The 23,751-nt window shown below is 46.5% G+C and overlaps 1 protein-coding gene across 2 annotated transcripts in view; it reads left to right on the top strand.

Moving 5' to 3' along the window:
* The window catches only part of TRIP4 (thyroid hormone receptor interactor 4), a 269,161-nt gene extending 246,327 nt beyond the window's left edge, over positions 1-22,834 (top strand). For both annotated transcript variants that reach the window (XM_030188088.1, XM_030188095.1), the window contains exon 13: positions 22,459-22,834. In XM_030188088.1, the coding sequence (XP_030043948.1) occupies positions 22,459-22,529 (71 nt within the window). In that variant the 3' untranslated portion in view covers positions 22,530-22,834. The remainder of the gene's footprint in view (positions 1-22,458) is intronic.
* Positions 22,835-23,751: the final 917 nt, after the last annotated feature.

Raw genomic sequence — 23,751 nt, forward strand, 5'->3', positions numbered from 1 at the left:
CTCTATCTCTCTGTCACACACAGTCTCACACACACAGACACTCTGAGGTAGATGCACTAAACGTTTTTCATCGTTAAATGAGCCCTCAGGGAAGAATTTCCTATCCTTTCCATGCACTTAAGCCTATTTTCCGACGACAGTAGCAGCTAACGAAAACGGAATGGAGATGAGCAATTAGTGTGAAAACCCCATTGAAACGACATGCACTAACCTTTTCCGATTGCCTTTACGCAGGAAAAAGGCAGGAAAACTAACGAGAGGTCTGGACCTCTCGTTAGGACAGCTCCGTGGCAGGAAAAAGTGTTAAGTGAAAAAATAAACAAACTTTGAGCCAATCCCAGCGCATTAGCAGAGCTAAAAGCGCTGTGATTGGTCCAAAGGACCTCAGAAAACACATAAAAAAATAAAAATAAAAAAAGGATCGGGAGGGGGCAAGGGCGCTCATCAGGAGCGTCCTGTACGGACGGCCTTGCCCCCCCCCCACACTTTCCGCCGCTCCCCCCACCCCGAAAAAGCAAACTTCTAGAAGCCCCTGCCCCCCTCCCTTCCTCACTACTCTGTCACCTCAGCTCCGCCTCCCGACATCCTCCGTCCGCGCCCCGCCCCCTTTTGGGGTCGTCGCCGCCATTCCCCTCCTCCCTCGGGCCCCCCTTCCTCTTACCGGGCCCGTGCAGCGCCTCTCTCCTCTGTCCGAAGGCGCTGCACGGGCAAGAAGAACGCTGAATCAGCTGATGCCTGCCTTCGCCTAGCTTCGATAGAGCGTCTTTCTCCTCCTGGGCCCGCCCCTGTCTGACGTCAGTAACCTACGTAGGTTACTGATGTCAGACAGGGGCGGGCCCAGGAGGAGAAAGACGCCCATCGCGAAGGCAGGCATCAGCTGATTCAGCGTTCTTCTTGCCCGTGCAGCGCCTTCGGACAGAGGAGAGAGGCGCTGCACGGGCCCGGTAAGAGGAAGGGGGGCCCGATGGAGGAGGGGAATGGCGGCGACGACCCCAAAAGGGGGCGGGGCGCAGACGGAGGATGTCGGGAGGCGGAGCTGAGGTGACAGAGTAGTGAGGAAGGGAGGGGGGCAGGGGCTTCTAGAAGTTTGCTTTTTCGGGGTGGGGGGAGCGGCGGAAAGTGGGGAGGGGGCAGGGGCTGCTAGAATTTTGCTTTTTCGGGGTGGGGGGAGCGGCGGAAAGTGGGGAGCAGCGGGGGGGGGGGGGGGGCAAGGCCGTCTGTACAGGACGCTCCTGATGAGCGCCCTTGCCCCCTCCCGACCCTTTTTTTTTATTTTTGTTTTTATTTGGGAGCCATGTGCTTGCGATTTGACTGTGTTTTGACTGTTTGTGGCATGCGCAGAGCAGCTAACATAACGCTTGGCTGCTCTGCGCATGATTTGGGGGCCGATTAACGATGTGTATTGTGATTCTTTGATACATTGTACGTTTCACTACCGATCTCAGCATGTGTGACTTTTTTTTTTGGTGCATGTTTCGTTATTTTAAAATCGTTAGGGACTTTAACGATTTAGATTTTTTTACGTTTGGTTGCTGCATCTGCCTCTCTGTCTCTTACACACTCTCACACACAAACACAACAACACACTGTCTCTCTCTCATTCTCTCTCTGACACACACACTCCATCTCTCACACATACTCTCTCTCAAACATACACTCCGAGGAAAACCTTGCTAGCGCCCGTTTCATTTCTGACAGAAACGGGCCTTTTTTTACTAGTAACTGATATGTGTTAGGTGTAGAGAAGCAGAAGCTATGCCTGGTTTTGTTCAGGCACTTCAGGCCTACTTGGGTTGCTTACACAGATATACAGAGAGAAACAGTAAAAAGTGGAAGACTGGCTCAGTGGTAAGAGCACTGGGCTGAGAAGTAGGAAAGTCAGGGTTCAAATCCTGCTTTTTCCACTGATGGTTCTTATGACTTTGGGCAAATCACTTTGCCATACATTGTGCTATTAGATTGTAAGTCTTCTGGGGCAGGGACCCTACCTACTGTACCTGAATTGTAACTTGCCCTGAGTGCAGCTTTTCTGCAGAAAGCAGAGACTATGTGCTGTGGGAGGACATGTTTGACTGGCACCTGGCAACAGGAGTTAACGTTTACATGCTAATCTGTATACCTAACAGATGTGGCTGTTTAACTATCATTTCCATATCAAGCTGCCTCTTCATAGAGTAGCGTACCTATTTCTCTACATATTAAACCTTTGTATTCAGTTTTTCAACGTCGATTGAAAACTTTTTTGTTTCAAAATTTTTTCTTATTTTTTAATATTTTCAAATTTTATTATCATGTATTTCTGAATGATATTATATTAGACCTGTGCTACCAGCTACCACATGTCTAATCTTTGACAAATATAGGGCATTATCTGTAACAGTACTAGTGTCAGCAAGTATCCCATTGCTTATCTCACAAGAATCTGGTGTGTTTTAAGTTTTAAAAAAGTGATTGCAGCAGCTGTAATGGTCCTTGGCTACTATATACAGCATTTGTTTTTGTAATAAGATATTGAAAAAACAAACATTATTTTTTGTTGTGCTGCTTAATTCAGTAGTGATGCACAAAGACAAGACATAGTAGAAAGAGAATTTGACTTTGCATAAGATGACCTAGAGCATGAATTTGTGTGTACACACCAACACTTTCTAACCACCTTTTGTCACTTTGTGTATGGGTTTTGGGGTTTTTTTTGTCACATTTTCCTGTTTGGAGAGTGATCGGTTTAACAGACTGGAAGGAAGCTGGTTGTGCTTGATACTGTCTATCTTCCACTGCCCTCCCTTCCTCATGACAGGATCTTTCATAAGGAGTTCTAAGAAACACTGGCATTACATTTAGTTTGGTCAGTACCAATCATCCAGGTGTAATTTCTTCAGGAAAGATAGGAAAGACTGAGTTCTGAAGCAGGAGACTATATTGCCTTTCTCATACACTGAACTTTACTGAATTAGTACAAGGAGCCAGCCTATAGGCCTGGCTGTACCCTCCCACATAAATAATACTGAAAAGTGCTCTCACCAGAAGGCATCAAAACTTTGTGGAGCCATCTGTTTTTATTGCATTAGTGAGAAAGATAGGAGATGGTGGTTTGGTCACACAGGAAGCAGAAGCATGTTGAGGGGAAAGTGGTTGAGTTTATAGGTTGCATTTGCCTATTCCAAGTGAACGGTTTACTGGAATCGGAAACGGAAAATGGCTCCACTAAGCATCTTACAAACCCCACATCATGCATAGCAGTTTAACATATGTATACCCCTTTTATTTATTTTTAACTGCCAGGTGCTGTTATTTCCTTTCTCTTAGGTACCAGTTACTACTAGCTCAAACTGTGAAGAAAGTTTTGTTAAAAGTGCAAAATAAGTAGTACTCTTTTAGTAAATATTTGTTTCTCCGAGGACAAGCAGGCTTATAATTCTCACAAGTGGGTGATGCTGACCCACGTCACCCGGTCTGGAATTTACCAAAGATTAATGAGAGCTTTATGGAGCGCGAGACACCCTGCACTGTGCATACGCGAGTGCCTTCCCGCCCACTATAAGAATGCGGTCTACTCAGTTCTTTTTGTACCGCGGTGAGGAGAGGGCGTGTTTTTTTACCGTCTCCTCACATTGCTCGGTCCTACAGAGCTTTTTATTTTGCCTTTCGAATATTTTCGTTACTTTTTTCATCCTTTGTTGTGTTCCTGTTGTGGAACTCCCTTCTTTTATTTTTCCTATAAGTTTTAGTGATTTTGCCCGGTTTTAAGTTTCCTTTTATTTTCCATCATCATCAGGATGCTTTTAAGTCTTGGCTTTGGCCGGGACCTTTCCCTTTCGTTTTTGCCTTGCCTTGCCCCTTTTTCAGGCACCGTTGCTTCGTTTAATTTAGCTGAGAAAGAATTTTCTTCCATGTCCACGAAGGTTCTCAGTTGCTTCAAGCACTGTACCTAGTGCAATTGGACAATCTCCTGGGAAAGGCACCCATTTTTGGTGTATACAGTGTGTTGTGCCCAACCATAGCCCCACTAACTGTGTTCTCTGTCTTCGCATGAAGAAGAGGACCCAGGTTTCCAGAGAGGCTCAGAGAGAGAGAATTTTTGGAGCCAAGTCCAGTTCCTTGACATTAGCATCGAGGTCACTGGCATCGGAAGCATCGGTAAGCATGGCTGCTGTTAGACTCTTAGACACTGGGAGCAGAGAAACATCGAGTTGGTCTCAACCTGCCTCGAGGCCTCCTGCTGTGCAGGGCCCCAAGGACTGTCCATTTTCGGACCTGACCCCAAGGCAACGTGTTACACACTTCAGGTTAAGGTCAAAAAGCATTATCAGTCGCCCTCGACGCATAGTGCCAGGAGCTCTGGGGCGTCGAAGGATTCGGCACCCGAGAAGCATCAGTGCCAGGAAACCACTCCCCTTCCATACTGGAGGTGCCAACACGTCAGTCTCCCAGCAGCCAAGACCCTGCTCCTGTATCAACCCCAGCAGTTCTGCAACCTGCACCTGAGTCAGCACTCCAACTTTTCCCGGTGTTGGCCTTCGATGAGTGCATCTGGGCTTGCTCCCACAGCTGCTGGATGGCCTCATGCAACAGTGTGCTTTGGCATCGGGGGTGCTTGCGCTTACCCTACCTCCTGTTGTGGCCCTGCTTGGCCCTCAGCCTGCGGTGCGGCCTCTGACACTGATGCCACATGCGGCTCCAGTGTCAACTGCCACCCAAGCCGGCACTCCCTCGACGCTGGTGGAGGAAGCTTTGCCAGAGTTGAGGCGGGAGCCAACTTCTCGAGGGCATGGCTCCTCCACTTCGAGGCAGGTTCGGTCTCGACGCTTCCATAGGGATGTATTGTCTGACACCGAAGAGGAGCACTCATGGGATTCAGAGGAGAATCCAAGATACTTTTCCTTTAACGAGTCCTATGGATTTCGCTCTGAACCCTCCCCTCCACCTGAAAGGAGAAAGTCTCCAGAGAGCCTTTCATTTCCATCTTTTGTTACGGAAATGGCTGATGCCATTGCATTTCCTTTGGAAGTGGAGGATGAGCCCAGAGCCAAGATGCTCAAGTCCTGGACTACACATCTCCTCCTAAGGAGGCTGTGACTGCCCCTCTCCATGAGGTACTCAGGGAAGTCCTCGTCAGCAACTGGGAGCCCCCTCTGTCAGTCCCTGTCATGCCCAAGAAGATTGACACCCAGTATCGGATCCACAGTGCACTTGGTTTTGATAGGCCTCAGTTGCTCACAATTCCATTGTGATGGAATCCGCTCTCAAAAGGGCCAGAAGTTACAGGGACTATGCCTCAGCACCCCCAGATAGAGAAGCTAGAACCTTGGATTCTTTTGGGATATAGATGTACCAAGCTTCAATGCTTATCTCCCATAGTAGTATACAATCGTACCAGCTCTTCATGAGCATGCATTTGTGAAACTCGGTGGCAAGTTGTCCGACTTGGCTGAGATGCTCCCTCTAGAGCAGGCCAAGTCGGTTCGCCATTTGGTCAAGCAGCAGAAAGCGTGCCGAAATTTCTTGGCCAGGGGCACTTATGACACTTTTGATGTGGCATCCAGGATTTCTACTCAAAGTATAGCGATGTGCAGACTCTCATGGCTGCGTGTTTCTGATTTGGAACATTCTGTTCAGCAGAATTCGGTGAATGCCCCTTGCCTGCGGGGATAACCTGTTTGAAGAGAAGATTGAGGAGGTTACAGACCAAATAAAAAAAAAAAACACTTATACCATCTCTTTTCTCTTCTGCATCAGCCTCCTCTGTTAGGAGGACTTTTGGCAAGCCAAGGAGTTCCTCTTACTATCCAACCCTTTGGTTCGCAATCCTACTCAGGCTTAGCCCCAGCGTACTCGTTCACATCAACAGCGTGTGCCAAATTCCCCTGCTGCTCCCCAGGCAAAGCAAGGGATAAGCTTTTGACTAACTCCAGCAGAGCATAGCCACAGTAAAAGTGTCCTTCCCGTACAACTTTCTGGTTGGGGGGAGGTTGAAGTTTTTTTAACCAAAGGTGGCCTCTTATAACCTCCGACCGGTGGGTTCCTCAAATAGTCCCGTCTTGGATTCACCCTCAATTAGTATCTCAAACCTCCAAATTGCCCACGGAGAACTCATTCGTTCAGCTCTCAGCACAGGTAGGTACATGCAGAGGAATTCTCCAACTTTCTGAAGGCCCATGCAGTTTGAACCCATTCCACCAGGGGAGGAAGGGCAGGGATTCTATTCCATGTACTTGTGCAAAAGAAAACGGGGGATGCGTCCCATTCTAGATCTAAGGGCCCTGATCAAATTCCTAGTCCGAGAAACATTCAGGATGATTTCCATGGGCACCCTTCTCCCAATGATTCAGTAAAATGATTGGCTGTGCTATCTAGAATTAAAGGATGCATATACTCACATCCCGATACTTCCAGCCCATGAGAAGTATCTCTGATTTTTGGCTGGGAATACATCACTTTCAGTAACGCATGTTGCCTCACGTCAGCTCCCAGGGTCTTCACCAAATGTCTAGCAGTAGTTGCTGCTCGCTATGCAGACTGGTCCATGTGTTCCCATATCTCGACAATTGGCTGGTGAAGAGCACCTTGGAGGAGGGTGCTCAGGAGTCCATGCAGATGACTGTAAGGGGTGCTCAAACTACTAGGGTTTGTTTTAAAATACCCCAAGTCCCATCTCCACCCTGTCCAGCGATTGAAGTTTATAGGAGCCCTGCTCAATACTCGGATGGTATAAGCCTACTTCCAGGACTCAAGAGCAGACAATCTTCTCACATTTGTGTCCAAGGTTCATGCCTCTCAACAGGTCACAGCTCGGCAGATGTTGAGATTGTTGGGCCACATGGCTTCCACAGTGCATGTTACACCCATGACACGCCTTCACATGAGATCAGCTGAACAGACCCCGGCTTCTCAGTGGTATGAAGCCACAGGGAGTCTAGAACATGACATCCAAGTGTCCCCAGAGTTTGTACGCTCCCTTCATTGGTGGACCATTTGATTCAATTTGACTCTGGGACTTCCATTCCAAATTCCTCAGCCACAAAAAGTGCTGATGACAGATGCATCTCTCCTGGGATGTGGAGCTCATGTAAATGGGCTTTACACCCAAGGAGTTTAGTCCTTCTAGGAAACGAATCTTCAGATCAATCTTCTAGAGTTCCAAGTGATCTGGAATGCTCTAAAAGCTTTCAGAGGTCGGCTATCTAACCAAATTGTGCTAATCCAAACAGACAATCAGGTTGCAATGTATTACACCAACAAGCAGAGGGGCACCGGATCACACCCTCTGTGTCAGGAGGCCGTCTGGATGTGGCATTGGGCTCACCAACATGGCATGTTCCTTTGAGCCACTTGGTGGGCAAAAACAATACCCTCACTGACAGACTGAGCAGAATAGTGCAACCGCATGAGTGGTCTCTCAATATGGGCATAGCCCGCAAGATCTTCCAAGCATGGGGCACCCCCTCGGTGGATCTTTTTGCCACTCAGTTCAACCACAAAGTCCCTCAGTTCTGTTCCAGGCTTCAGGCCCATGACAGACTAGTGTCAGATGCCTTCCTCCTCAGTTGGGGGACAGGTCTTCTGTATGCATATCCTCCCATACCTCTAGTGGGGAACACTTTGTTGAGACTCAAACAAGACCACGGAACCATGATTCTGATCTCGCTGTACTGGCTGCAGCAGATAAGGTTCCCTCTACTCCTGGAGTTATCCTCTGAAGAACCATGGAAATTTAAATGTTTTCCAACCCTCATCATGCAGAATGAGAGATCCGTTCTTCTTCCCAACTTCAGAGCCTAGAATTCGCTTCCTTGGGTCTTTCGGGGGGTATCTCCCGGGTCTTGCTGGATTCCAGGAAAACTTCCACTAAGAGGTGCTATTCTTTCACATGGAGGAGGTTTGCCATCTGGTGTGAGAGCAAGGCCCTAGATCCCCTAATTTGCCCTACACAGACCCTGCTTGAATTTCTTCTAGACCTGTCATAGTGTGGTCTCAAGACCAACTCCATAAGGGTTCACCTTAGTTCAATTAGTGCTTATCATCAACATGTAGAAGGTAAGCCCATCTCTGGACAGCCTCTAGTTGTTCGCTTCATGAGAGGTTTGCTTTTGTCAAAGCCCCATGTCAAACCTCCACCAGTGTCTTGGGATCTCAACGTTGTTCTTACCCAGCTGATGAAAGCTCCTTTTGAGCCATTGAATTCCAGCCATCTGAAGTACTTGATCTGGAAGGTCATTTTCTTGGTGGCTGTTACTTCAGCTCATAGGGTCAGTGAGCTTCAGGCCTTAGCAGGGGCGTATCTGAACTGCGGCGGTAGGGGGGGCCAGGGCCAGAGTGAGGGGGCACATTATAGCCCCCCACCGCCGCCATTGCTGATCCCCCTCCCCCCAGCCACTGCCGTTGCCAATCTCCCCCCGCCGTTGCTGTCGCCTACCTTCGCTGGTGGGGGACCCCAACCCCCGCCAGCCGAGGTCCGCTTCCTCCTGCTGCTGCCGGCTGCCTTTAAAAGAATTCCTTCAGCTGGCGGGGGACCCCCAACCCCCGCCAGCCAAGCCGAGATCCTTTCATTTCTTCCACTGCAGTCTGCAAAGCTGGAAGCGATGCAACAATTTGTCCATTTCATAGTTTACAGCAATACGGGTTTTCCATGAGATTGGTATATCCTGGAGTATGCAGGGTAGTGAGTGCCACTCTGTGGTGTTTTGCTCACTTGCTTCTGATTACAGCTGCAATAATTGATGGGGCATGGATGCGTAACAAAAGGCACCTTCTACGCATACTAGATCTTTCCAGGGAGCACTACCAGCTAATACCATTGAGGTAACTGGTAAAACTCATTTTTTTCCTCTACCTCCATCTGCTGATAGGAGAGGATAACTCCTACTTGTGCAGAACAGTGTAGCTGACTAAAGGAAAGACAATTATGAGGTAAGACATAATTTTTCCATATTGTAAACAAGGCTCCTACTGGCTAAGTCCGAGCAGCCTCCTCACCACCAGCCCGGAGCTCTCTGTTTTCCTCCTTTAGGTGTTTCTTCTTTTTTCTTGGGCCTGTTTTTGGGATTTGCAACCCGACCCCCTTTCTTCAACAGCTCCTCGGCGGTTTTAAACACAGTCCCAGTACAGCCAGGCTTTTCTCAGCTCAGTTCAATTAAGTCAGGCTGTTTTAAACACAGTCCAAGTACAGCCAGGCTTCTCTCAGCACAGTTCAATTAAGTCAGGCTGTTTTAAACACAGTCCAAGTACAGCCAGGCTTCTCTCAGCACAGTTCAATTAAGTCAGGCTGTTTTAAACACAGTCCAAGTACAGCCAGGCTTCTCTCAGCACAGTTCAATTAAGTCAGGCTGTTTTAAACACAGTCCAAGTACAGCCAGGCTTCTCTCAGCACCGTTTAATTAGAGCTAGGCTTTGCGCGGGCTCAAAGCCTTGGGTCCCACCCTCTAGGTCAGTCTCTATTCTCCTGACCTCCTCCCGCTTGACCCAGGACTTCCTCCCTATACCTTGAGTGCTGGCTGAGCCATAGCCAAGAGCTCCATGGGTTCGTCTAAGATCAGCTCTGCCTCCTCTTGCTCCATTGCCTCTGGTTCATTCTCCTCCTCTCCTTCAGGAGCCCAGTCCATTTTCTCCTCTCCCCACCCCTTTTCCAGCTGATTACACTTTTCTTCATTAACTATGATAGGCTGCTTTTCCTTCTCCTGCCACCGGTTCAGCCACCTCCTCCACCAGGGTGGTGACTCAGCTTTTCCCCTTTTCTGGCAGCCCCCTTCTGGAGTTTCTTGGTTCTGCACCCTATTTCTCCTTACCCTGGGTTCTCCTGGGGCTTTCTGGGAGTTGTAGTTTCTTATTGGTATGTCCCTCTTGGGCAAAAACTGAGCAACCTTAGGGTCTTCCCTCCTACCCTCCGGCTCTCTTTTCTCCGGTGGGTAGCTGGGGTCCCTCTTCCTTTCGGCATATTCCTTACATACCCCCTCCCTTAAGCTTTTACTCCCCAACTCTTCCCCCTTTTCTTCCTTATCCTCGCCTACCCGGGATAAGGCATCCACATTTCCCAAACATCTCCCCGGACGATGCTCCACTGTGTATTGGAAGGGTTGCAGTGCTAAATACCACCGCATTAGGCTTCCGTTGTTATTTTTCATTAAATTTAGCCACTTCAGTGGGGCATGGTCCGTTACTAGCTTAAATGGCCTCCCTTCGAGATAGACCGTACACTCTTGTACTGCCCACCTAATAGCTAAACACTCCTTCTCTATGGTGGAGTAATGGTTCTCATGAGGTAGGAGTTTACGGCTTAGATACAGCACGGGATGTTCTGCCCCTTCATGTTCCTGAGACAGCACTGCCCCTAGCCCCCTCCCCGAAGCATCCGTTTGTAGGATAAAGGGTTTTTCGAAATCTACGGCCTTCAGCACCGGTTCATGGCACAGGGCCTGCTGCATCTGCTCTAACGCTCGCAACTCCGCCTCCCCCCATCTCAGATGGTCCGGGCTCTTACCCTTCAACATGTCCGTTAAGGGAGTGGCCATTTCGGAAAAGTGAGGGATGAATCTCCTGTAATACCCCACCATACCCAGGAAGCTACGCAATTGTTTTTTTCTATTGGGTCTGGGAAATTCTTGGATGCTTTTAACTTTATTCAGTAAGGGTCGCACCTCCCCCCTTCCTACGTTATACCCTAAATATTTCACCCTATACTGTGCAAAGTAACATTTCATCGGGTTCAGGGTCAGGCCGGCCTCCCTAAAAGCTTGCAGCACCGCCCCTACCTGCTTCAAATGGGTATTCCAGGCCTCACTGTGTATTACCACATCATCCATATATGCCGCGGCATATGTCTGATGTGGTCTGAGGACTCGGTCAAGCAATCGCTGGCAGCTTGCTGCCGCCGAATTAAGGCCAAAGGGCAGCCTTTTAAATTGGTACAAGCCTATGGGGGTACTAAAAGCTGTCTTAGCTTGGGCTCCCGAAGAAAGGGGAATCTGCCAATACCCTTTTGTTAAATCTAGGGTCGTAAGATACTGTGCTGATCCCAACCGGTCCACCAGCTCCTCAATATAAGGCATAGGATATGCATCCGTTTGAGAGATAGCATTAAGCTGGCGGAAATCAATACAAAATCTCCACTCCCCTTCAGGTTTGGGAACTAATACCACGGGGCTAGACCAGGGGCTATGGGACTCCTCAATTACCCCAAACTTCAACATTTCCTGCACTTGTTTAATGACTTCCCTCCTTTTCATTGGGGAGAGTCTATAGGGCTTTTGCCGTACAACCTTACCTGGTTCGGTTACAATCTCATGCTCGACTAGATGGGTATTCCCTGGGCATGCCGTTAAAACATCTTTAAAGCGCTCCAAGAGCCTTCGTATCTCCTTTTTCTGACCCTGGGGTAATTGTGGGTTAACTCCGGGCTCGCAGGGCTTGAAAATCTCTCGTATTTGCGGCCCCAACTCCTCCCCTTCCTTTTCTTCCTCCCGAGTTTGGAACCCTACCCTAGCTACCCAAGGTTTCATAAGATTAACGTGAAAAGTCTGAACCCGCCCCCTCTCATTCGCCACCTCGTACGTGAGGGGGCCCAGTCTCCTCCTCACCACCCAAGGTCCTTTCCACCTAGAGGTGAACCTATGTGGATCCTCCGATATTAAGATAAGAACCCTATCCCCAGAGGCAAACTCCCTTTCCCTAGTCCCTCGATCGTAATAGCCCTTTTGTTGTTCTTGGCTTTGTTCTAGCCGGTCCTGGGCATATTCCTGCATCCTATCCAATCTGCCCCTCAGATCATGTAAATATTCAACTACAGACTGATCGGCTGTTTCCGGAGGTACCCAGTGTTCCTGTAAGATATCCAACATACCCCTGGGTCTCCTGCCAAACATTAACTCATAAGGTGAAACTCCTAGGGAGTCTTGCACCTTCTCCCGGTATGCATATAGCACAAATGGTAAAAGTTGGTCCCACCCGGTCCTATCCTCCCCTAAGGCTTTTTTTAGCATACCCTTCAAGGTCCTGTTAAAGCGTTCTACCATCCCATTGGTTTGCGGATGGTAAGCTGCCGTACGTACATGTTTTATCCCAAATGCCTCCCATACTTGCCTTAAGGTATGTGACATAAAGTTGGACCCCCTATCTGTCAGGACTTCTTGGGGAAAACCTATCTCACAAAAAATTTTTATGAGTTCCCTTGCAATACCCTTCGCCGAAATGTTCCTTAATGGCAGGGCCCATGGATACCTGGTGGCCATGTCCATAATCACTAACACATAGAGGAACCCCCTCTGTGATTTAGTTACGGGCCCCACAATATCCATGGCTATTCTCCTCCCCGGTTGTTCTACCCTCGGCAGAGGCTGTAACGGGGCTTTAGGAGGGAATCTGTCTGATACCTTTTGACAGTTGGGGCAGGACTTACAGTATTTCTCCACTTCCCCATAAACACCGGGCCAATAAAACCTTGCCAATATTTGAGTCAGGGTAGCCTGGGAGCCCTTATGTCCGCCCAGAGGATGATCATGAGCCAGCCTTACCACCAACGGACGAAAAGCCCGAGGTACCACCAGCTGTCTTCCTCCTCCCGAGTTTTCCCAGCTAGGCACCCTTCGATATAATATGTTCCCTTCTATCAGGAACCCCGGGGCTACCTGGCCTTCTCCCTGGCGCGCCCTCTCCCAGGCATACTCTAAAGTTGGGTCCGTGGCCTGCTCCCTATGAAATTGGGGAAACTGCTCTCTTAATTCTTCCGGAGCCACCGGCAGGTAACTCTCCCTCTGTACCCGCTGAAAAGCCTCCCTTCTATCCTTCTGTTCTCTTTTTTTCACGGCCTTTCTTTTTTTCTCCCGGCCCGGCTCGCCCAAAACCTCCCCCTGAAAAGGAAAAACACCCCTTAGGCCTTCCTCTTCCCCGTCCGCCCCCCGGCGTGACTGAGCTCTGGTAGTAACCAACACTTGTTTCTCCCCCATACACTCTATAAACGGTGGCCAATCCCTCCCTAAAATCATATCATGGGGTAATCTGGGCAGCACTGCCACGGCCATCTCTAGCTCCCCGGTGGGCCCCTTTAAGTTGACCCTGTGGAGCGCATACCGTGTCCGGGCCCCATGTATACATTGTATGGACAAGCCTCCATCATAGGTCTCCCTTCCCGGGGTCCCCCTCTTTCGTATCTGTTGCCACAGCCGCTTAGAGATCATGGATTGGTCAGCCCCCGAGTCTAACATGGCTGTGATGGGTACTCCCTCCACCTTAACCTGCGTAAGGTACCGAGGCCTGCACCCTTGGTTCACCTGAGAGATCCACCCCTCTCGCCCCTGGCAATCCCTTTTGAAATGTCCCGCTTTACCACACTCAAAGCACACCTTGCCCCCAAAAGGAGTAGCCTTTCTACTCGGGCCGGCGTCCAGCTCGGTCTTTTTACTCCCCGCGGGAGCCTCCGGCTTAACTAGGGAAACTTTTGGCCCCCACTTTTCTACCACCCGAGCCTTTCCTCCCTCCCTATCGGGTCCCCCCCACTGCTGGGCTTCTAGGTAACACTCCAACCCCGCGGTCACTCCCTCTACCGTCTTACATCCCCTCTTTATCAACTCGGCCCTAGTCTCCTCAGGCAGCCCCTGGAGGAATTGCTCCACTACCAGTTCTTGCAGTATCTCGTTCAGGTTGTGGTGTTCAGGCTCCAACCATTTTTTCACTAAATCCATTAGCTTATGGGCTACCGCTTTAGGGGGGGTCCCCTTTTCCCATTTAGTGGCTCTAAACTTACGTCTGTAAGCTTGGGTACTGAGTCCATATCTGTCCTTAATAGCCTCTCTCAACCTTCCATAGTTGGCAGCCTCCTCAGGAGACAAATCCCTAAAGGCTGCCAACGCCTCCCCTGACAAGGAAGGCACCAATCGCATGGCCCATTGCTCTTGTGGCCACACAGCAGCCCCAGCCACCCTCTCAAATGCAGTCAAAAAATCATCCACATTATCCTGCTCGGACAACTTTCCCCAATTAAGTGCATTCATGGATACATGTCCTACCGCACCGCTTCCTCCGGGCCCTTGTCCATTTTCTCCGGGTTCCCCATCTCGAGGGGCAGTAGCCCCTCTCTGGAAGAAGTCCTGTAGCATGTTTAGTACTGGTTGCTGCTGATCCCGGGCCGCCATCAGAGAGTCCTCGACTATCTTGGCCGTCAGCTCCTGCTGTTTTTGGAACTGGAGAGTCATCCACCCGAAGATCTCCTTGGGGTCCATCACGGCACGGGCACTGCCACCTGGGGGGAGGGACAAACCAACAGAGAACCACCTCCAAGTGCGATTACCTCACTTACGTTGGACTCTTTCTCTGATCCCTCTAACACCTCCTCCCCCCCCCCCAGTTAGGCCCGCTTACCGGAACCCAAGATGGGTCTGCGCCTTTCTCAGCGTTGGCCCTCTCGTGGGGCTTCTCGCCCAGTCGGGTCACGGCCTCCTCTAGCGACAGGTCCTGCAGAAAGATCCCACCACTGCCACCACTTGTAAACAAGGCTCCTACTGGCTAAGTCCGAGCAGCCTCCTCACCACCAGCCCGGAGCTCTCTGTTTTCCTCCTTTAGGTGTTTCTTCTTTTTTCTTGGGCCTGTTTTTGGGATTTGCAACCCGACCCCCTTTCTTCAACAGCTCCTCGGCGGTTTTAAACACAGTCCCAGTACAGCCAGGCTTTTCTCAGCTCAGTTCAATTAAGTCAGGCTGTTTTAAACACAGTCCAAGTACAGCCAGGCTTCTCTCAGCACAGTTCAATTAAGTCAGGCTGTTTTAAACACAGTCCAAGTACAGCCAGGCTTCTCTCAGCACAGTTCAATTAAGTCAGGCTGTTTTAAACACAGTCCAAGTACAGCCAGGCTTCTCTCAGCACAGTTCAATTAAGTCAGGCTGTTTTAAACACAGTCCAAGTACAGCCAGGCTTCTCTCAGCACCGTTCAATTAGAGCTAGGCTTTGCGCGGGCTCAAAGCCTTGGGTCCCACCCTCTAGGTCAGTCTCTATTCTCCTGACCTCCTCCCGCTTGACCCAGGACTTCCTCCCTATACCTTGAGTGCTGGCTGAGCCATAGCCAAGAGCTCCATGGGTTCGTCTAAGATCAGCTCTGCCTCCTCTTGCTCCATTGCCTCTGGTTCATTCTCCTCCTCTCCTTCAGGAGCCCAGTCCATTTTCTCCTCTCCCCACCCCTTTTCCAGCTGATTACACTTTTCTTCATTAACTATGATAGGCTGCTTTTCCTTCTCCTGCCACCGGTTCAGCCACCTCCTCCACCAGGGTGGTGACTCAGCTTTTCCCCTTTTCTGGCAGCCCCCTTCTGGAGCTTCTTGGTTCTGCACCCTATTTCTCCTTACCCTGGGTTCTCCTGGGGCTTTCTGGGAGTTGTAGTTTCTTATTGGTATGTCCCTCTTGGGCAAAAACTGAGCAACCTTAGGGTCTTCCCTCCTACCCTCCGGCTCTCTTTTCTCCGGTGGGTAGCTGGGGTCCCTCTTCCTTTCGGCATATTCCTTACAATATGTAAAGCTACACTGTGGTCCTCTATCCATACTTTTACATCCCACTACTAGCAGGGTGATGTGTCTTGCAAGGCCAGTGATTTTAGACAAACAGCTTGATAAAGTGTTTCCAGTTCATAATCATCTTCCCCAAATCTATCGCTGTTGGTTACCATACAGCTTAAAGTGGTTTCTTGTGGAGGGTTACCTTCATCAGTATTAGAAATTCTCCAATATAACCATTGAAAATTGGTAACTTTTCTTCATCACTAAATTAGCCCATTAGGATCTGATGAATTGTAGAATGTCTGTAGCATCAGTTTCTGTATTATAATCAGTTCACATTATGATGGATCAACACAAAACAAGCCTGCCTTTTTTCTTATTTTCTCACTTCGTTTAAGCTTACTCTATTGTGTGTGGGTTTTTTTCTTTTTCTTTCATTCCAAAAAGCTTAAATGGTGTGTGTGACCATCCATAAACTATGTCCTTTGGCAGATTGGAAACTGATTCTTTAATTTTGATATTATAAGCCCACTGTCACTATTCACTTGTCTTTAAATTTTCTCTTAATGTAAGTATCTTATTATTTTCTTACCTCTTTGATCTCAGGTTTGTAGAGTAATAAAAAGATCATATTCTTTCAAGTGTAGTACTAGCTGTTCAGGATCTGCTTTTTCCCCTCTTGAAATGCTATTTTTTCTTTCTTGTCTAAAGCAGCAGCTTCTCCTTGATATCTTTTAATAAATAAAACATCACAGGAATTTAGCTACTGATTTCAGCCTAGAATGACAACCTTATGGGGCATCACTTCAGAGTAGTATGTGTGTGTTGTGCTTTGATTGTAAGTGAAGGAGGTTAGGAGGAAAGAGAGGGAGGATTAGATCCAGAAATACCTCCACTCAAAGAGAGGGTTCATGCCACAAAACACTGGTTTTCTCTTTAAAGGAGTTTTCATGTCATGTTGATAGAAATTCCTATATTCTTATTAGATAAATATGGCCACTATCAAAGAGACTTTTCAAGTGTTTGCACGCCATGAATGCTTACACTTGTGAAAGGAAAAACTGATCATCTCTGGTGTCATCATTTTGTGTGCCTGTAATATTGTATTTGTCCAACTGAAACCACAATGAAAGTGTGCATTCCATGCAGGGCTTATAAGAGTCCCACCAAAAATCAGCCGTAGCACACAGAGGCAAACTCTTCCCCGGAAATTTGACGCTGATAGACTATGAATACCTCCACTGGCATTGCGTGATATGACAGTGAAGCAGGGGCATGGCCTCAGTTGGGCCTATGTGCTTTTGCCTCAGCCCCACCCATCGTATAGCTGCCCCAAGTCAGGTAAAGTGTGGAAGTTAGCAGCAACAGGTGAGCCACTGATGTCAAGACTGAACACATGAGAACTGAGCATGTTCAGTCTTGACATCAGTGGCTCACCTGTTGCTGCTAACTTCCACACTTTACCTGACTTGGAGCAGCTATACGATGGGTGGGGCTGAGGCAAAAGCACATAGGCCCAACTGAGGCCATGCCCCTGCTTCACTGTCATATCACGCAATGCCAGTGGAGGTATTCATAGTCTATCAGCGTCAAATTTCCGGGGAAGAGTTTGCCTCTGTGTGCTACGGCTGATTTTTGGTGGGACTCTTATAAGCCCTGCATGGAATGCACACTTTCATTATAAAACATTTTTAGTGGTAGTTTAGAAATGATAGGCATAACATCGACACAGCATACAAAATGTATTGTCCAGAAAAAGATATATAAACTTCTTTATCCAAGAGTTACAAAAACTGAAAAATATTTCAGATTGCACACAGCATAATAGTTACGCTGTGTGCAAATTGCACGGCATAAAGAGAAATTATAGTCTTAATCATTTCTCCCCTTCCCCATCCCCTACCATGTATATCCTAACAAATATACATAACAATATGAGGAACCTGGTTTCTGATGACTCCTCACAATCCTAAAGTTATCTATTTACCTACCCACCCCATCTTATCCTCTAAAATCCTAACCATCCCCCAGGCCTACCCTCATCCTCTTCCTTAGTATGTATGTATTTATCATTAGGATTTAGCTCATGCTTTTTCATTTGTAGCTCAAAGCAAATTACATTCAGGTATAATAGGTATTTTCCTATCCACAGAGTGCTTACAATCTGGCAGGCAGATGATCTAAAGCAAATGCCGGCGCTAGAGGCTGTTAGCGCCATAATAGCGCCGGCGTTTGCTATTGCCCCATGATCAACAACGTGCTCGAGGGCTGTTTGCGCAAGTAGCATGCTAATGCATGCTAAACAGGGCTTAGAGCATTCATCGCAAATGTTCAGCGGTCAGTGCGCCAAAATTTGGGTCGCTGGCTGTGGCAAACCCTATGCCAGCTCCAAGCTGGCGTTAGGGTTTGCAGATCATTGGGGAGGAATGGTTAGCCCTGTCCAACATGCAGTTGCATGTTGGCAGGCCCCCGTTCCCCCTCAAAACAAACCTGCCAACGGGATGGAGGTCCAGCGGACTTCCGGTCCCCCCCCCCCCCCCCATGTTCAGGGAGTGCTGGAGATCCAGTAGGTCTCCAGCCCCCCCCCCAAACCCCCAGAAAATGGCCCCTGATGGTCCAGTGGCCCCCAGCCAAGCCCCCACCCCTTCCCAGCGAGCGATGGTAAAAGGAGCCCTAAGCTTGGTGTCTAGAAATTATTACAAAATTTGATAATAAAACAAAGAAAGGGGTATAAGTATTGATCTTGCAAGAAGCATAGTTGTCAGCAGTAGAAGCTTGGCTACACTCATGCAAGTTAAAATTAAATAAAGAGAAAACTTGGGGCCTCTTTTATCAAGCCACACTAGCGGTTCCTGGTGCAGCAATGCCGACAAAGTCCATTCACTTTGAATGGGCTCCGTCAGCATTCCTGCATGGCTTGATAAAAGAGGCCCTCAGTTTCTTTGGGTTGGCCCATTAACTTATTAAAAAAAAAAAGCCTACTGTCAGGATTAATAACCTTAATTTGTTGTCTAGAATTTTAGGAATGGAAGTAGATAGTCAACTATACCTTAATACTGGTTGTTCAAAATCTTTAAAGACAAAATTGCAAAGAGTGTAGAATGCTACAGTAAGAGTGATTTTTGTGGTGAACAAATGTCTGCCTGTTTCTCCTTTTTTATTTTAATTACACTGGTTGCTAGTGGAAGCTAGACTACAGTTTAAAATCATGGTATTAGTTTTTAGGGCTTTCTATGGTGATAGTCCAGGTTACTTGACTGTTTGTTTTCTTGAATAGAGGCCATCTCAGGTCTATGAGAAATCTTCACATGTTAGGCTTTGCCACTGTCCATAAGATAAAAGCATTGCGACCTCTTAAGTCCTTCTTGACATATCAGGAAGCTTCTAGTTGGAATCCTCTGCCCTCTTTTCTTAGGCAGATATAAGATTATAACCAGTTTAGAAAGTTGTTAAAGACTTTCCTGTATTGGAAGTGTTTCCAACATTTTCATCAATTTTTATGCTGATTTGTTGAGATTGTGATTATTCCTTTATAGTGTAAATTTCTGAAGAATGCTTCACTTATTGATTGTTATCCACACCAAACTTGTTGATAGTGGCAGATTATAAGACATTGATGTAATATAATATATCTCCTACCAACCTTCTTACACTCCATGCTCTTCCCAACTTCTCCTTTATCACCTCACCTCCTTATCTATCCCTATTCTTTCTCTCACACCTCTTCTATCCCATCTATTCCTTGTTTATTTGTCCTATCACATACCTCCTTTGTTGATTCTGATACTACAGATTGTATTCTTTTGTTACTATGTAAGCCGCATTGAGCCTGCGATGAGCGGGAAATCGCGGGGTACAAATGTAATAAATAAATAAATAAATAATGTAGTATGGCAAAGCCTGATATGTCCTACTAGTGGAGGTGTAACAGATTGTGGGCATGCTTGACACAGGTATGTAGGGCTATGGTAGGAAAAGGGTTGAGAGAGGTCAACTAAGAGACATGAGAAAGAGACAGTTGAGGTTTGATTGGAGGTCAACTAAGAGATATGAGAAAGGAACAGTTGAGGTTTGATTGCTTTTGATTGCTTACAGGAATTGTATATGCATCTACAAATCTCAGCTGGATTGATTGAATGGCCCATTTTGGCCATTATATACCATCATTTACTACAAATGCCAAACACAATACAAACAATGTGAAACAAAAACATGAAATGGCCCTGAGGGAGCTTATTAGTCAGAACATGCTGTGGGAGTAGGAGACTCTGGCCTGGAACAGAGTGCCAGGAGAAGGGTTAAGCAAAACCAGTGCTATGAGGTATGCATGAAGCCCCTATTCCCTTCCTTTAGCAATGGGATTGTACAGAAGTGGAGTGCAAGTTTAATTGGACAATTCAGACCCTTTGAAGGGATTACTGTGTGGACTTGATAACTACTACAATCTGAAAAAGAGAAGAAATTGTAACTGCTTTAAATTTCAATCCAAATGTAGATTGAATTTTTGTAATGGGCTGTTCTATTCTGCAGTAATGATTTCAGGTGAGTTGAATACTGTCCCCCACATTCTAAAGTTAGGCACCCAGTTATAGAATAAGGTCAGTTAGGGAGTCACGTGATGCTATGAGAGCGGTGAGATGTAGGTCTGATCACTCCGGGGCCCCAACTCCCTATAAGTTTTGTTTTTCGCCATTTATAAAAGTTTTACAACTATCTTAGCGTACCTCAAGACACAGAGAGGTTTATGGACTACTACTACTACTTAAATATCTCAGCACCATAAGAAGCGATATATCAGCAAAAACATCACGTAAGACTGGAGAGCGTGTGAGGTTGCAGGATGACAAAATGGCAAAGCCTATGCCGACTTTGGTAACACAATTCACTGAATCAGCACTGGCAGACCTTATGACGGCAGTGTCAAAGGCAATGAGTTCGCAGCTGGTGAACTGGAGTAGAGGGTTTCCATGCTGGAAGATAGCATACAGGCAGGACCAGCAGAGATAGAGGCACTGAAAATGCAAATGCAACAGCAGGTGGCCAAGCTGGAAGACCTGGAGAATAGATTGTGACGGGGAAACCTCCGTCTTGTGGGTATTCCTGAGTAGGTGGCAGACACATGGATGCTTCAGGTCCTGGAGGACTGGATGGTGGCAGAGTTACCGATGCGTGAAGGACTGCGCCCGGCATGATTGGAACGAGCACACTCCTTAGGCCAGAAAGCAGCACGATACTTGCGCCTACGTGTGATTATAGTTAAACTACACAGTTGTGCACAAGGTGGAAGATAGACTCATGGGCAGGCAGACGTTTTACCCAGATATAGGAGCCTTAATGGACCACACTAACACCATTAGCCAGAAGTTGATTACTTAACACACTATCAATTATTTGATGTACCAACAGACAGAACAGTGATCAACAGAGGGAGGGTTTTCTGGGGGGAGTTGGGTTTCATATTTTGATGTTATAAGGTTTGCTATATTTCGATGATTTGGATGTAAAACATATACACTTGCATTAAACTAATAAATATGAATTAAAAAAAAAAGGTCAATTAGGCACGTAACAAAATTAGTTAATTGGTGCTAAATTGGCACTTGGAGATAAGTACCAATAATTATCTTTAATAAGCATTTATTGGCAGTTGCACGTGTAACTGACATGCCCATATTCTGTAAACTGAGCACATTTGCAAAGGGGATGTGTCAGGGGCATCCGACTATTCCTGTGCACACTTTACAGAATAATTGCATTAACGTGCCCAACTGCTGCTTTTTAGGTGTCAGTATTTACACCCACCATAGATGTGGCATAAGTGGTCACACCTAGAGTTTGGTGCATAGCTGTGGACTTACGTTAGTATCCTATAACGGATTTGGCTGCAACTCTGCTGTTATAGAATACTAGCTTAGCGCCCAGTTCTTTGGCCCCTAACTTTAGGCACGATTTATATGTTCTCTGAGTAATTTGCATAGGGAGGAAGGACATATCTTCTGCGTTATTCTTGTTTATGCCTCTAGGTGTTCCCTTTATGAGTACATAATGCCTTCAAGCTTTAGTCAATATTGTGGCCATACAACTTGTAGGCCATTTCCAGCCCTTGAGGCTCTTTAATCTGGCCCTCTATGTTCTCCAGTCTTAAAAATAAAAAAGTCTATACCTGCAGTTAGGGAAGCTGCAGTATAGTGCAGACAAAGGCAGCGTTGTTCTCCTGTAGTCCAGCTTCTCCCCATAATTCCCCCTCCCCTTCTCAGATGTCCAACATCGCCTCTTTCTCTTTTCCCTCCTCTGTCCCTTGCCAAATCTCAACATAATTTAATATGAAAATGTGCCTCCCTACTGACTTGGGACTGAACATTGAAAATGGACCTCTGGTCACGTACAGGGTAATCTTATAATCAGTTGCCTGGGTTAAGGTAGCCAAAATACACCTATTTTATAAAGAAAAGTAGACTCCTACTTTTCTTTATAAAATATTAGTGTAAGTGGCTGAAATTTAAGGCACAATCACTTATGCCAGGCCTAGAGCTGGTGCAAATGAGCGCTCCTACATTTTGCAAATGTATGCATAAACTATCATATTTTATAATCAGTGCATGTACTTGCCTCACCCACACTCTACCCAAACTCCACCCCATATGCATACCCACAATGAAAGTTTTATACAACCCTATCAGCATATGTACTTCTACACTGGTCATTGTTTTATAAGACGTCATTTACCTGTGTAAATGATTTCACATGCATTCTTGGTGCCTAAAACTAGACAACTCCTTATAAAATTACCCCTAAAGTGCATTTATTTTCCAATAACATTGAAATGAGTTTGACACCCCTGGTCTAAGGAAAACGAAGATATCTGGAATTATGTTGCTTCTGAAGCAAGATAATTAAGTGCAACAAAAATGCACTGATTCATTGAGGTCCTTGGGTTGCACCTTTTTTGCATTGTAAATAAAGATTGTAAATTATGTTTTTTATAACAGGGAAACTGGAGTCCAGGATCCATCAGGGAGCTAAGAAAGGGTTGATGAAGCCAAAGGACACAGAATCCTAATGGATGCTACTCCACTTTCAAAGGTTTACCTCCCTCCCATGTCCTGTGATGGGGATACTATGCAGTCAGAGGGTGTGAACCATAATGCACTTGGTTTGCTTTGTTGAAACATGATGGATCTCTCTTTAAGGAGAAGAAATACTGTACATCTGTGCCTTCCAAAGTACAAAGTGCTGGCTTTACAGTTACACCACTTTGAGAAATATTTAAAGTGTAATATATATGTGGACCATTTTCCTCCAAAAGTATTTTGAAATTTGAAAAGTGAAAAGAATTAATAAAAATGTCTCGTCTCTAAAAACGTGTTTTACTTTTGCAAAGGGTATTGTTTGTGGTGGCTGTTTTGAAATGGATAGGAAGTAAATTTTCTGTCAGGCTGTGAAAATCTTAAGCTGTTCCTAAATGTAGCATAAATCATTATTTAGTGTTCTTAATGGAAGGGCTTGTAAACTTATAAAAATACTTGGCTGTATCAGTAAGGATTTGTACCACAAGAAAAGAAAGGGCAAAATTATTGCTTAGGCAGAGTTCCCCAAACTTTTTTTGGACTGTGACCCCCATGGTCGCAGCCACAGTAATGCCGGTGACCCCACCCAAATGCATCAAAATGACGCACCTATGTACTTCCGAGCTGGTTCATGATCCCAAATGTGGCAAGAATGACCCAGTTCGGAAAGCCCTGGCTTAGATTTTTTACACCCCTTTACTGCTGCATATCAACCATTTCATTAGGCATTCAGCATGAATACATGGATGCTAATTAGTGTTTCTCTTCTTAGAGATTATAAATTGTAAAGTTAGGTATCTGTTTTCCAAATAATAAGGAGTTCTTTGCGGGTACAATCTCAACCCATTACTCTGGATTTGCATTTCAAATAAAAAGATTTAATTGCTTGCCTTTCCAAATCCAAACTCGCAGCAAGTTAGTCAGGTAGTGTAAGTAGGTAGCTTTCTGCCTAAGATGGTTTTCTCCAATTTTGTTTCAATAGAAAGATGTTTAGTACATAGGCCCAACAACCCCACTAAGCAGTGTTTATGTGTAAACGAGGGAAAAGTCTCAACTACTACGGCAATGTTCAAAAATTGTATTTGTTTAATTGCACATAGAAAAAGTCATCACTGACTGAAAAACCCTCGGTGATTTTTTTCAATTTTTCAAATTAATATTTTTTTGAATTTTTCATTAATACTTGCAGTTTGAGGGTTCATATCCCTATAAAAC

The sequence above is a fragment of the Microcaecilia unicolor genome, chromosome 1, assembly GCF_901765095.1.
Source record: "Microcaecilia unicolor chromosome 1, aMicUni1.1, whole genome shotgun sequence".
NCBI classification, from domain to species: Eukaryota; Metazoa; Chordata; class Amphibia; order Gymnophiona; family Siphonopidae; genus Microcaecilia; species Microcaecilia unicolor.